At 35.3% G+C, this 13,776-nt stretch overlaps 1 protein-coding gene across 1 annotated transcript in view; it reads right to left on the bottom strand.

The window, feature by feature from the left end:
- Positions 1-12,953, bottom strand: part of CCDC112 (coiled-coil domain containing 112) — a 33,181-nt gene extending 20,228 nt beyond the window's left edge. The window contains exons 1-3 of the mRNA XM_074281987.1: positions 12,812-12,953; positions 7,529-7,650; positions 883-1,004 (exon numbers count right to left, since the gene is read on the bottom strand). Coding sequence (XP_074138088.1) covers positions 883-1,004; positions 7,529-7,650; positions 12,812-12,904 — 337 coding nt within the window. The 5' untranslated portion in view covers positions 12,905-12,953. The remainder of the gene's footprint in view (positions 1-882; positions 1,005-7,528; positions 7,651-12,811) is intronic.
- Positions 12,954-13,776: the final 823 nt, after the last annotated feature.

The raw sequence follows: 13,776 nt of genomic DNA, 5'->3' as shown, positions 1-13,776 counted from the left end.
AATCAAGATGCTTTCCTTTAATACAGGACTACACAGTACAATTAAGTAGGTGGAGTGACCCCGAGAATTAATTTCTGTTTGATAATGGAAATTATTACTAATTCATATATATAATACATACACATACACATACACATGATACTTTTTTCCCCATAAACCATAGGATAAATATACCAATATCTCTTGATCTCTGGACTTTTTCTCCATCTCTCTCCCAGGTCTGGAATGCTCTCCTTCCACATTATTACTACAGTAACAGTGGCTTCCATCAAGTCACAATTAAAATCTTACCTTCCATAAGAAGCTTTTCCTGATGCCTTTTAATTCTTGTGCCTTCATTTTTCTGGTTATTTCCAATTTATCTTGTAAATAGCTTGTTTATGTAAAGTTGTTTGCATATTGTCTCCCCTATTCAATCATAAGGTTCTTAGGAGGAACTGTCTTTTTAAACTTCTTTTCTATCCTCAATATTGACCGTCTGGCAAATACTAAGAATTTAATAAATGCTAAATTGGTTGCCTAACTGAAACTGTAAGTATTTATTATGCATGAACTATGCCATACAAAGACAAACATAAAACTGTTCTTCCCTATGCTTAAGGAGTTTATATTCTATCAAAGAAGAAAATATTTATAGGTATAAATTCATATAGAATACATATAAAATAAGTGAGATAATACTAAAAGGGAGAACACTAGCAGCTGGTGAACTCAAGAAAAGCTTCATGCACACCCAAACACTGCACTTGCAAAGACGATAAATGTGAGCAAAGTTGTAGGATAGCAACAAGAAGTTTAAGCAACTGCATAGCTTATACAAACACAATTAGACAACTGTACAATTTTATTGCCTGTAACAGTCTTAGTATATAAAGAGCTTACTTTCTGTTTTCCTGTTGTTAACCAGTTTATGTTCAAGTTCTTCCAGCACAATAAAATCAATTCGGAAGTCATTTTTTTTGTTGTAGAGATGACCATTTTTATCTTTTTCTATATTAGCAACTCTTAAAGGAAAGAAACACATTGTGAGAAGTCTAACTTGAAAACATTTTAAATTAGTTTAAGCATGAAAATACATTATTGTGCATTATTAAGACATATTAAGATAAATTATAATTTAAATTCAATAAAATGTATGTTTATCAAGTTATAATTTCTCATGTTTACCTTTCTTTCTATGACAGACAATAGAAGAGAGGTATGAATTCGAATAATTTGTTCAATTGTATTCCTGACCTCTTCCATCTTCACTGATTCCCACATTGGCTTTACTAAGATATTCTGAGAGGATTGGGATTTTTGTTTTTTAAACATACAAACTAATGATTTAATTGGCAGATTTAAAAAAAAAATGTGATGACAATTCTATTTTTAACATCATGATTGATTTTATGAATAGTTATCTTAATTATGGACTAATAGAACATTAAAAAGGTATTTGTCAAGCTAGGCAAAATTATAAACTATGTTTCTGTTTATTATTTCTTCTCAAGAATAGAGAAGAAATATTTCTAATATTCTTATAGTTTATTTTACTTTACCAGGGAATTTTCTATAGCAGCACTTTCCAGAAACTAGGAAATACATTTTTTTCCTAAACAAATTCTATCTATAGAACTGTTGTGCCACAGTTCTCTTTTATTGTCCTGATTCAGTTTCCCTAAATTGTCCTGCCTTGGTTTCCCTGAATTGTTCTGCCTCAGTTCCTAATTGTTCTGTTCAATCCTGCAACATTACCCCTCCCTCCTAATCATGATGATCCAGATAAGGAGAAAGACCCTCTATCTTAGGCATCATCAGAATGTTAGCTGCCTCTCCCCATTCTGTAATTCCAATTATCAGATATGCCCCATGCCTTCCCCCACCTTATTAGAACCACATTGCTAGTCCTATGTTCCCTCTCTCAGCACCCTAACTCGGCCACTGCCTACCTGTCTACCTGTCTACCCTTGAGTCTGAGCCACGTGTATATATGTCATTGAGAACTCACATTGTTGCTGGATTCTTGGAGATGATAGTCTCATTCAGCCCTAGGACCAAACCATGGGTCCATATGGTCCCAGTAAATCTCTCCCTTTCAAATAAAATATTAAAGACTCTCTAATCTCTAGCTTGCCTTAGTTTCTCCAGCATTACATTTTGGAGGCTTTCCATCAAGATATTAGAAAATGAGAGCAGGATTAGAGAATAGAGACATTTGGGTCTCTGCCTTGGGCCTTGGGGCAGCTGGAGATCTGAGTTCTTGGCCTGAAGAGGCTGGCTCTCTGGAATTTTTTCCAGAGTCTCTGGGAAAGAGCAGTTTTCAGTCACAACCATGCCTGAAACCCGATGGTAGACACCTTCATTCCGGCCATGGGAGAGTAAGTCTGGAAGTCTTAGGACATAATCTGATCTGTTTACCTGTTCTATCTCTCTGTGCTAGCATCTGAATTCTCAGAATAATAAAGTGAAGACAGGAATTAAATTCTGAGAAGGGTATTCATTCTAAGATGCTTAGATGATCCCCTCTGGTTTGTCTTCTAAGACACATTTGGTGTGATCTGATTCTGAGTGCCTTTTTGGGCATTCTCTGGTTATATGTGTCAAATGTTGTAACTGCACAATCTATGTCTGTGTGTTATGTGTAACTTGTCTGTCTGTCCTGTTGGTTAAGAGCTCTGCTAAAGTTTAAAGAACAATAATTAAGAAATTTGGGAACTGGTTATTTCAATGTTGCAACTGTACTTAGTATAAAATTTACTTGTGATTTTAAACTTTTAACTCCTTGTTGGCTGACAGTTTTTTCCTTTGAAGCAGTTTTCAAGCCAGCTAATAGGATTTCTAAAGGAAAGAGCAACAAAACCTTACCTGATTCAAATTCAAGCCTAGTCTAAACTGGGCTGGGCAGATCAGGCCTCTGGAGAAAAAAGGAGTTTATGCTAATTGCTTTGAAACAGGCTAGAGAAAACATTTGAATTAGAAATGTTAAGATGATTCTGAAATTCTGGGAAATAATTTTACTACTGCCTTTGCAGGCCAGATTTGTTCTGAGTATTCTTTTGGACAGTTTTAAAATTTTGGGGAATAATTTTATTGTTGCCTGTGCAAGATATATTTGGTTATCTTTGAGTATAAGACCTTAAGAGCAATGGCTTGTTAAAGTGAAGTTCTGTTAACTCGCCTGAAAGGGGTCACGTGCCTCTAATTAGGTAAAGTAAGTAGCAGAAAGGGTCTGACTTTTCTGAAGGCTCCAACTCTGGCCAAAGTTGGAGCTTAGGAAAAGTCCATTGGGAATAATGGCCATGTGGAGCCAGAGGGAGAGAAAGAAACTAGGCTGTTTAGTGAAATTCATTATCTGAAATATGATAGGGGCAGCTAGGTGGCACAGTGGATAGAGCACCAGCCTTGAGTTCAAATCTGGTCTCAGACACTTAACACTTCCTAGCTGTGTGACCCTGGGCAAGTCACTTAACCCCAGCCTCAGGGGAAAAAAAAAAGAAATATGATAGCAAAAGTTTTATATTATTGGGTTTTTAAAGCTGTATTTAGTTTGGTTCAGAGTTTGTAACCTATGTTATAACATTGTAAATTATGCTTTAAATTCAACTCTGCTGGACATGTGGGTTTTATAGAATCATTTAGCTATTCACTATAGTATGAATCGTAAGTTGGGTGGGGTAAGGAAAATTGGGACTCCCGATGCCTCTTTGGCAGCCTCTTGGAATCCTTCCCCTTTCCCCAAAGTGTGTTCCAGCTGCTTTCTACAGAGGCTTGGCTTTGGCAAATGATTTCAAGAGATAGGCTTTTAAGTTTATTGAATGAATATTTGTTTCTTTTGATACATAATGATTTCCTTGGTTAAAGGATATGGTATTTCTAAAAGTTTAATATTTTTAAGAATGCTTAATAATTCTTTGATGTGATATTAGGATATTTTGTATAGGACAATCTATCTAAATTTTAACTGATTATATTGGGTTATCCTGAGGTCATTTAAAAAGCCTCTGAAAATAATAGTTATTTTTTCTTTTTTGTCCTTTTGAAAATGTTTCTGTTATGGACAATATGCAATTTGGAATATTTGTCTATTGGGTTTTTTAAAAAGCAAACTGATTTGCATGTATAATGTTCAGTTATGGATCGTATACTTATATATGAAATAAATAAATTTACTGAGACATTCTTACTGTTATAAATATAAGGTTATGGTAAATATCTGTTTAGGATTTATCTGAAACTTCGGTTAATGGGATTTGTTATTGGAAGTAAAAATTTCTTGGGCTTATAGTTAATGCTCTGACAATTAGTGGGACAATTAACTGGAGTGCAAATGAATTAAAGCTATTTTATTCTGTATGTGCTGAAAGTTGAATTTTAACTGCTTATGTTATGTTATAGTTGTGTCCCTGCATTTTTTTCCTCTTGTGAATGAGTTCTATGATCAGAGCAATGGTCACTAGAAACTGTTAATGCATTCCAATTATGTCATACCTTGTTATTTCCAATCTGGTTATATATCATATCTTGCTGTTTCCAACCTGATTATTTGTAATCATTATATCCTAAATACTTGGGCAAATAACTATTTAGTCTGGATATTCTATGATATTAAAGTGTTTTTTTTTTTTTTTTTAAGTTTGTAAATAATGAGATGACAATTAGCACAGTGAGACCTAACTATTATTTATGGGGACTATAGCTGACAGCCTTTTGCCTGTGAGACTCATCTCTTCACATAGGAAGCTGCTGGCCAATCTATTTTGGTCTCCCCACATCTTGTAGCAGTCCTTGTGGACCAGTTTTTCTATATCAGACTGTTCTAACTTTTACTTGTTAGACTGTGTTTTTGTTGTTCTAGATTTTGGTCAAATTACAGGTATTGACTTGCTTATGGGACCTAGATCAGCTTTGATTGCCAGCATACCAGGTTACACCAATATATCCTTTGCATGGACTGAGAGTCTCCGCTAGTGCCCAGCCTGAAGAAGTTTTGAATGAATCTTCGTCTGATATGGGAGAATTTAGGAACCCTGATTGGGTCATCTATTACTGTGTTTAAAATTTGGGATGGATGTGTTAAAATGGTGTAACTATTGCTGTATATTTGAGGGATTTTCAGAAAACTTACTGTACTAGTCTGTTATGTATAGGAACTTTTGATTTACTCTTGGGATTTATATGTGGAATGGTTATTTGATAATTCCTTTCTGTGAGAAAAAAAGGGAGGAAGAGATAGGAAATTGGGGAAACTGGTATATTTTTCTAGAAATTCTTTAAACAGTCCTTTTCGTTTTTACTCCTTGCTTAAAATTTACTGGACTATGATTTGCGGGTTATGTTTTAACTTTGAAATCTCTTGTCCTCTTGGAATTGCCCTGGCAGACTCAGTTTTGGGGATTATTTTTTAGAAACAACAAGAAATCAGACACCTATTTTGGGACTGGCAGTCTCTCTGATCTGTTTCTCCACTCCTGTTACCCCAGTTCCTTAATTAGTATTTCAGCAATTTGGTATCAGGCCTCTAAAAGTTTGAGGTTGCCTGTCTTGGTCTAACTGTGCATAATCTGCTCAGAAATCTGTCTCCTAGTAGCAGTTCCTGTTCTATCAGAGGAGACAGGTGGAGGTACTCTAGGCCCCAGTTTTTCCCCCCTTTGGAGTCCCTGAGAGACTTGGGGTGCCCTTCTTAGGATAGGCAGCAGGACTGTCTTGAGCACTGCTACTCCCTATATAAGCAGAAGCTGAGTTAAATGCACAAATGACCACAGACCTAACTCATAGTGAACTGTCCATCTTAAGCTGGATTTTCTGGCTGAGATTCTCCAAGGGCAGAGGATCTAATAACATGCTTGCAACAAGGTTGTGTATTGCTGATTAACTCTGAGGTTATCAGGGAGAGACTTGTCCTTGCCATAAGTCCTTGCATTTTTCCAGTTTTATTTTGGTTTATTTGCTTTATATGGGGTTGGTCAAAATTATGGTGCCAAGACCTTCTAGAGGAAGGTAATTCAATGATTTGAATATTCAGAAGAGAGTGTGGAATGTTGTGCCGCAATTCTCTTTTATTGTCCTGACTCAGTTTCCTGAATTGTCCTGACTCAGTTTCCCTAAATTGTCCTGCCTTGGTTTCCCCGAATTGTTCTGCCTCAGTTCCTAATTGTTTTGCTCAACCACCCCTCCCTCCTAATCATGATGATCCAGATAAGGAAAAAGACCTTCTATCTTAGGCATCATCAAAATATTGGCTGCCTCTCCCCATTCTGTAATCCCAATTATCAGATATCCCCCATGCTTCCCCCCACCTTATTAGAACCAGATTTTTAGTCCTATGTTTCTGCTCTCAGCACTCTAACTCTGCCCTTGCCTACCTGTCTACCCCTGAGTCTGAGCCATGTGTCATTGAGAACTCACATTATTTACTGGATTCTTGGAGATGATAGTCTCATTCAGCCCTGGGACCAAACCATGGATTCATTTGGTCCCAGTAAATATCTCCCTTTCAAATAAAATATTAAATACTCTCTAATCTCTATCTTGCCTCAGTTTCTCCAGCATTACAGAACTGCAAATATACACACATATATATACATATGTACATGTGTATATGTGTATGTGTGTATAATATAATTTTATTGTATATATACAATACATTATAATGTATTATTTTTTGTTTTATAAAATACAATTTTAAATAAAAATGTTTAATGAATTAATGAGGCATTTGGAGAAAAGTTCCTATAAAAATTTTTTAAAAATTTATTATAAAAGTCTTTGGGAACTAGTCTTCTAATCTTTTTTTTTCCAAATATCTTCACACTGCTCTGTACACAGTGCTAATCAGTCAATGACTGTCATTGACTACTTATCAGAAAGGCTCCATAAACAGTGACAAACAAGAAATCACTATTTTTTTTTTCTAGTAAGACAACTGGGGTTAAGTAACTTGCCCAGAGTCACACAGTAAGTAACAAGTAGTAAGTATCTGAGGCCAAATCTGAAAACAAGTTCTCCTGACTCCAGGGTCAGTGCTCTATGCACTGTATAATAAATCATTATTGATTATAGATTTAGAATATGTAAATCATAGATCCAGAAGTGAAAGTACATCACAGGCCATCTAGTCCATACTCTTCTTTTCATACATAAGCAAATCACAATGTTCAGGGACTTGTTCAAATTCACAAAAGTAGTAAGCATCAGAAAAAGGACTTGAATCTAGCTCTCTGACTCCTTCTTTTCCCCTGTATCATGCTGCCTCTCACTTCTATCTTACACAAAGTAGGATATTTTTAAACTTTCATCTTTTCTACTTTTGACTCATATATTCTTGTTTTTTCTTCTTTTTTTAATAAAAAACAAACAAACCCAGTGATTAAAGGAAAAGAAAAAAATTTTCCTAAAGAAAACATAATCAGTTTGTTCTATTTAACAACATACTACTATGATTCATTAATTTTATATGGATTTTTTTAATGAACTAGCCTCCAAAAGAATTCAACTGTCTTAGTTTTAAAGTTGCAAAATTAATTTCTAATCATTTTCTTAAACTTACTGATTTTTTAATTTTTCTGCTGTACGTATGAATTCGATTTTCTTGGCCTGATCAGCTTTCTGCTTCCAGTTCTGTAACTGAAAAGATCGAACTCCTTCTTGGGTACCTGAAAAGCTGTCATTCTTCAAAGAACACACACACAAAAAATAATTATCAGAAATTCTAATTTTATACTTCTAAAAATGTAAATTCATCTAAAACTTAATAATTATGACATCACAGATGTCAATAAACCCATGGATACCAACTATGTAAGGGACAATTTCTGATTTGACAAAAACATCAGAGGAAACTAGAAAGGTGTCTGGTAGAAATTAGATTTATACCAACATATCCACAGTATACAACAATAAGCTCCAAATAGATTCATGACCTAATATTAAAGTTCATATAATAAACAAATTAGAAAAGAATGAATGGCAATACCTCTTATAACTAGAGGTAATTCCTAACTAAACAAGGAATAGAAGTGATCATGACAGACAAAACATCCAATTTTTATTACATAAAATTGAAAAGCTTTTCTAAAATCACTGTAGTTAGAAAGGAAAATATTTGCAGCAAATCTTTCAGATACATATTAATATGAAAATGTCAGAAATTAATATAACTTTATAACAAGAACCATTCCTCCAATGATTAAAAAAATTGTCAAAATATAGGAATAGGCAGTTTTCTATCTTCTTAGATGCTTAGATTTTTAAAAATTATTTATTTTTAAATTCATTTAAAAAAGAATTTTGAATGCCAAATTCCCAACTCCCATCATTCCCTGACCTACCAAGAAGACAAGTAATATATCAATTATACATATGATGGGCATCTCTTCAATTTCCAATTCTCTGACACTACAAAAAAAGAGCTGCTATAAATATTTTTGTATTTTTTCCCTTTTCTTTGGACTCTATGAGACACAGACTTAGTAGTGCTATACAACTTAGTAGTGGTCAAAGGATATACACAATTTTACAGCCCTCTGAGCAAGTCATGGGATATATACAATTTTACAGTGTTCTGGGCATAATTCCAACGTTTTCCAGAATGGTAGGACCTATTCACAACTTCCCCAATAGTGTATTAGTGTTTTTTCCACATCCCCTCCAGCATTTGTCATTTTTTTTTTCTGTCATGTTTGCCAGTTTGATAGATATGTGGTAGTACTTCAACACTTTTAATTTGCACTTCTCTAATACAAAGTAATTTGGAGCATTTTTTCATATACCTATAGATAGCTCTGATTTCTTCTGAAATCAAAAGAAATGCCATTTATCAACATCATATTAAAAAGATACTATAAAATAAAAATAACTATGATCACATCTCACAGACGGCAGATTAGTAAAGATGACCAGAAAAAAAATTTACTACTGTTATAAGGGATTATGGACAAACAGACTAATGGACTGGCATTGAAGCTACAAATTGGAAGAATATTTCTGAAAAGCAATTTGGTGCTATACCTAAAGTCATTAAACTGTATGTATTTTTTTTGATTCACTAATACCATCACCATTAAGTACACTGTCCAAAGGGGGGGGGGGGGAAAATAGGAAAAGAACCCATCTGAATAAAAATTTTGAGAGTAGTACTTTTTATTGTAACTAAGAATTAAAATGTGGATGAACATCAACTGGAGAAAAGGAAAAAAAAAATCTGGCATACAGCTATAACAGAATACTATTTTGCCATAAAGAAATAATAAAAGGGAAGAAGTTAAAGAAACCTAAAGAGATGTGTATAGATTAATAATGATTTCATTTTTATTCTGGTTGTGCTTCTCACTGTCCAGACTTAAAAAACAGCTTGCCCCAGCACTTGCCTCAAGCTCCTTGAGGATTCTCTAACTTGGATTATCTAACTAACACCTAAGGTCTAATCACCCTTATGTTGTATATCCAGCTGTTGTGCAACTCCCCTTCTCCCATCTTCCTAGTGTTTGCATTTTGGAAGAAATCTAATCCATTTAATCTCCATTCCTCTCCTAGTAGGGCTTGGACTCTAATATCATGACTCTTTTAAGTACTTTAACCCCCTTTTCAGCTCGCTTTTGTGAACTGCCTTCTCTAGTTAGAACATAATTTGCATGGTACATGGTAAGTGCCTATTAAATTGTCTTTATCTTGATGCAGTGCAGCAAGTAGAACCATGAAAACAATAACCACAGTGATGTATAGAAAAGCAACTTTTTTTAGAAAAATATAAAGGACAATCATAAGTTAAAGAAGAGCAACGATAAATCATATTTTTCATTTTCTGTTGGATAGGTGTACTCACAGATATAGAATAAGACATATTTACATACAATTTATATTTTTGCTTTGTTTAAATATTCTTCTTAAACTCTTGAGTAGCTAGGTAGTGAAGTAGATAGAGTGCCAGGAGCATTGTCCCTACTTCAAATCTGGCTTCAGACACTTGTGACCCTGGGCAAACCATTTTATCCTGTTTGCCTCAGTTTCCTCATCTGTAAAATGAACTGGAAAAGGAAATGGTAAACCATTTCAGTACCTTTATCCAAGAAAACTCCAAATAGGGTTACACAATGAACATTACTGAATAATAATAACACACTCTCCTAATAGTGAAGAGAAAAACTTCTATGGGATGGAGGAAAATTAAATAGCATAAATGAAACAGTCAAAATACACATAAGTGGAGAAGTTCAGAAGGGGACACAAGCAGGGTAGTTTTGCTACCTACTATACACTTAAAAAGCTGTAGTAACAAGTTCAGTTTCATATAATTAACAGCATTTCCATAGGTTTGCAAAGCACTCTACACATTTCTTTTTAAGTTCATAACAATTCTAGAAGGTAGGTGCTATTACTTTCCACATTTTACAGATAAGGAAATAATTTGGGTAGAGTAAGTGACTTGCCCTTTAAGCCTAACCCTTTTGAGTATCTTCATTCTAGGGTTAGCCCTCTATCCACTATAACCAACTAGCTTGCCTTTTTAATTGCCACTTCTGTTTTTTCTATGGATGTCAAATTAATTTATTAAAAATATTTTTTAATGTAAATGTAAACACTAAATGCTTTTTAAAAATGATATCCCGTTTAATAATATTTTTAACATGTTTAACATATATTGGATTGTTTGCCATCTAGGGGAGGCAGTTAGGGGAAAGGAAGTGAAATTTGGAACACAAGGTTTTGCAAGGGTCAGTGTTGTAAAATTATCCATGCATGTTTTGAAAATAAAAAACTTTTAATAAAAATAAAAATGATATCCCATTTTGTATTAAGGGATCATAATGGCTTTAAAATTAAACATTATCACCATGTTTCTACTTAATGTTTAACTCTTTTACTTCTTTATTAACAGATTTAATAAATGGTTTGGTCAAAAACAAATCAGCAGCAGATTGAAATTTCAACACTTCGACAGATGTGTGATAACACTAATGTGGGTATCCCTTTGCCAAACTGTAGATTTAAATCCATCCAAGTTGCCTCATCTTGTGAGTCCACATTCTTCCATAAATAGTCCTTAGGTTTCCTTTTAGGTCTAATAATATTCCTTTAGTGTCAAATTAGAACTTATCTCCACTCAGGAATAAAAAAAAATTACCTAAAATTTAAAAAACTAGAGTACTATCTAAAGATTACTCCTTTTGGCCCAAGATGAGCAATTTTATGAAATCACAATTTTTAAAAATAGGGAAGGATTTCAGAAGTTAGAGTTGGTGGAAAATGGTAAGAAAGCAACAAATTCTACCGGTGTGCAGGAAAATAAACAATCAGTAGAGGAAATGATATTGAGTCATATTTTTAAATGTGGCTTTTAAACATTGCCTTTGCTTAAAAGTTTACGCTTTTCCTTTGATATAATTTCTAGTTTAAAGAGATTGGGTCAGAAAGACACCCTTGATCACCAATCAAGCACTATCTCAGGAAAATCTGATTGCTGTTTAAAGAAATGCAGTGAAGGGAACTACAAAGTGGGTAAAGAAGAAGCAATGTGGATCCAGTTTGTATATATTATAAAAGCCATAAATGACACATAACAAAAGATCGAGAGCTGGAAGGGATGTCAAATATTATTTAGTCCAATCCTAAATCTTACAGATGTGGAAAATGACTCATACATTAATAATTCAGGACGCATTTATATGCTAGTATTGCAGAGAATTTAACAGGGAATTTTGACTATTCGGGTTCACAAAATAAACTTTTCTGAAAAATATGTAAATTAAATGTAAGTTTTAATTATATGTTAAAAAACATTAACAAGTCTGTAAATAATATTTCTGTTTAAATTCCAATTGATCATCCTTCACAAAAAGATTTTTAGGTACATCTGTTTGGAGTAGATCCACTTCTATTTGCAAGACGGCATATATGCCCCAAAGTAGTTATCTGCACAATCAGGACAATGTTAAGAGAAATAGCTATATTTCTCAAAGGCTGACACAGGGTATTAATTTTTCTTTAATGGAAGGCAATGGAAGAAAGTCTGAGATGAATTTATGAGGTAAGGATGTTACCTTAGTAAGGATGATTAGAGAAGCTTGGGTGGTGAAGTAAATAGCCTTGAGGTTAGGAAATTTAAAAAAAAGCCCTAGACACTAGTTCCGTGACCCTAGACACGTCACTTAGCCCTTTTTGATTTACTCATCTGCAAAATGAGATGGAGAAGAAAATGGCAAACACTCCAGCATCTTTGCGAATTAAACCCCAAAAGGGGTCACGAGGAATGGAGCACAAACGAAAAAACACAAGTAACAACTAAAGGATGAAAACAGCAATGCAAACGACACTAAGACTCAAAAGTGCTCAGTCATTAGACCAAGGGAGATCTCATTCTGCAATCCGTTTACTTCCCTCCACTTTGGAGTGAATCAGTAGTAAACATGAATCTATCGGTACAGCGCCCATTGCAATTCTTGGAGCGGGATCTAAGAGGCACATTTCTACCAAAGTTCCTTTTGTAATCTCACACCTTCCCTAAATTCCAACCAGTGCTTTCGAAGCAATCTCCCTAAAAGTACAAACATAAAAAGCCAGATTACAAAGAAAGAAAAGCATCTATTCAAAGATAAGGTGCGCCCCGCGTCAGCCGTCCCCGAGCCGCACCCGGTCTGGGGTGGCTAGTGCAGGAAAGCCGAAGAGCTCAGGCGCCGCCCACGCCGCCCACGCCGTGGGCCCACCCTCGATTCCGATCCGGCCTAGAGGCCCCCGCCCCACCTTCCCACCCGCCACAGGCCCAGGAACGTCAGGATGCAGAGAGTGGACCGAAATCGGCATCTATCAGATCAAGCAAAACTGCCAGGAATTTCACCTGTGATTGTCCAGCTGTTGAAATTGCTGTGGCCAAGGTCCGAGTTCCGGCTTCTGCAGTAGCGGCCACCACTACGGTAGTCAAGGCAGCCATGTTTCAACAATCTTTCCCGAGTGGCTGGAGAGTGAATCTGAGGCAGGGGCGGAGCCTTAGGGGGCGAGGCCTTCTGGGGCGGGACCTACAGGGGCGGGGCCAGCAGAGACTGGCCAACTCTACCTTTCCAAGTCCATCTTTCTACCTAGCTAGTGAAAATTCTTCTGTGCAACAGATGTGCAGGTTTAGCAGGTAGTGTGCGGACTTACTGTTTATTTATCTTGACTGGATTTCACTGCGGGGTGAGGAGGAGTGGAATTCCTTGATCAACTGGTTGATGTATATTTCTTTTCTTTTTTATTTTTCAAATTCTTACTAGTCGCTGAGTAAGGATAAAAATGAGCTGACCCCTACCTCACAGACCATAACTTCTCGTGGAGAAAGGAAGAGACATGATAAAGTAGCAGCACACAAAAGTACTAAGGGTAAAAAAGAGATACTTTAAAAGGAAAATTTGGAAGGCAGAATATCTTACTTGAGGAACAAGGAAGCTAGTGCCACTGAATCAAAGATTACATAGAAGGGCATAAGGTGTAAGAAGATTAGAGAAGGAGAGGGTTTGAAGGAAAAGATGAGTTCAGCTTCATACATGTTGAATTTAAGATATCTAATTTGAAGTATCCAGTAGGCAATTATAAAGTTGGTGGAATTAGAAAGATAAATTTGAGAATCTGCAGTATATAGACAACAATTAAATCCATGGAAGCTGATGGGATCACCAAGTAAAATAGTGCAGAGGGAAAATTGTAAAGGGTCTAGGACAACATACCAAAATTTGTGGGATGCAGCCAAAGTAGTTATTAGAAGAAATTGGTCTTGCAATTAAAAAAGCTAGAAAAAAAAATAAAAACCCCTAATTTAATACCAAATTT

This window comes from Sminthopsis crassicaudata, chromosome 1, assembly GCF_048593235.1.
Source record: "Sminthopsis crassicaudata isolate SCR6 chromosome 1, ASM4859323v1, whole genome shotgun sequence".
NCBI classification, from domain to species: Eukaryota; Metazoa; Chordata; class Mammalia; order Dasyuromorphia; family Dasyuridae; genus Sminthopsis; species Sminthopsis crassicaudata.
The sequence above is the reverse complement of the archived record's forward strand: the minus strand, read 5'-3'. Positions and strand labels throughout refer to the sequence as shown.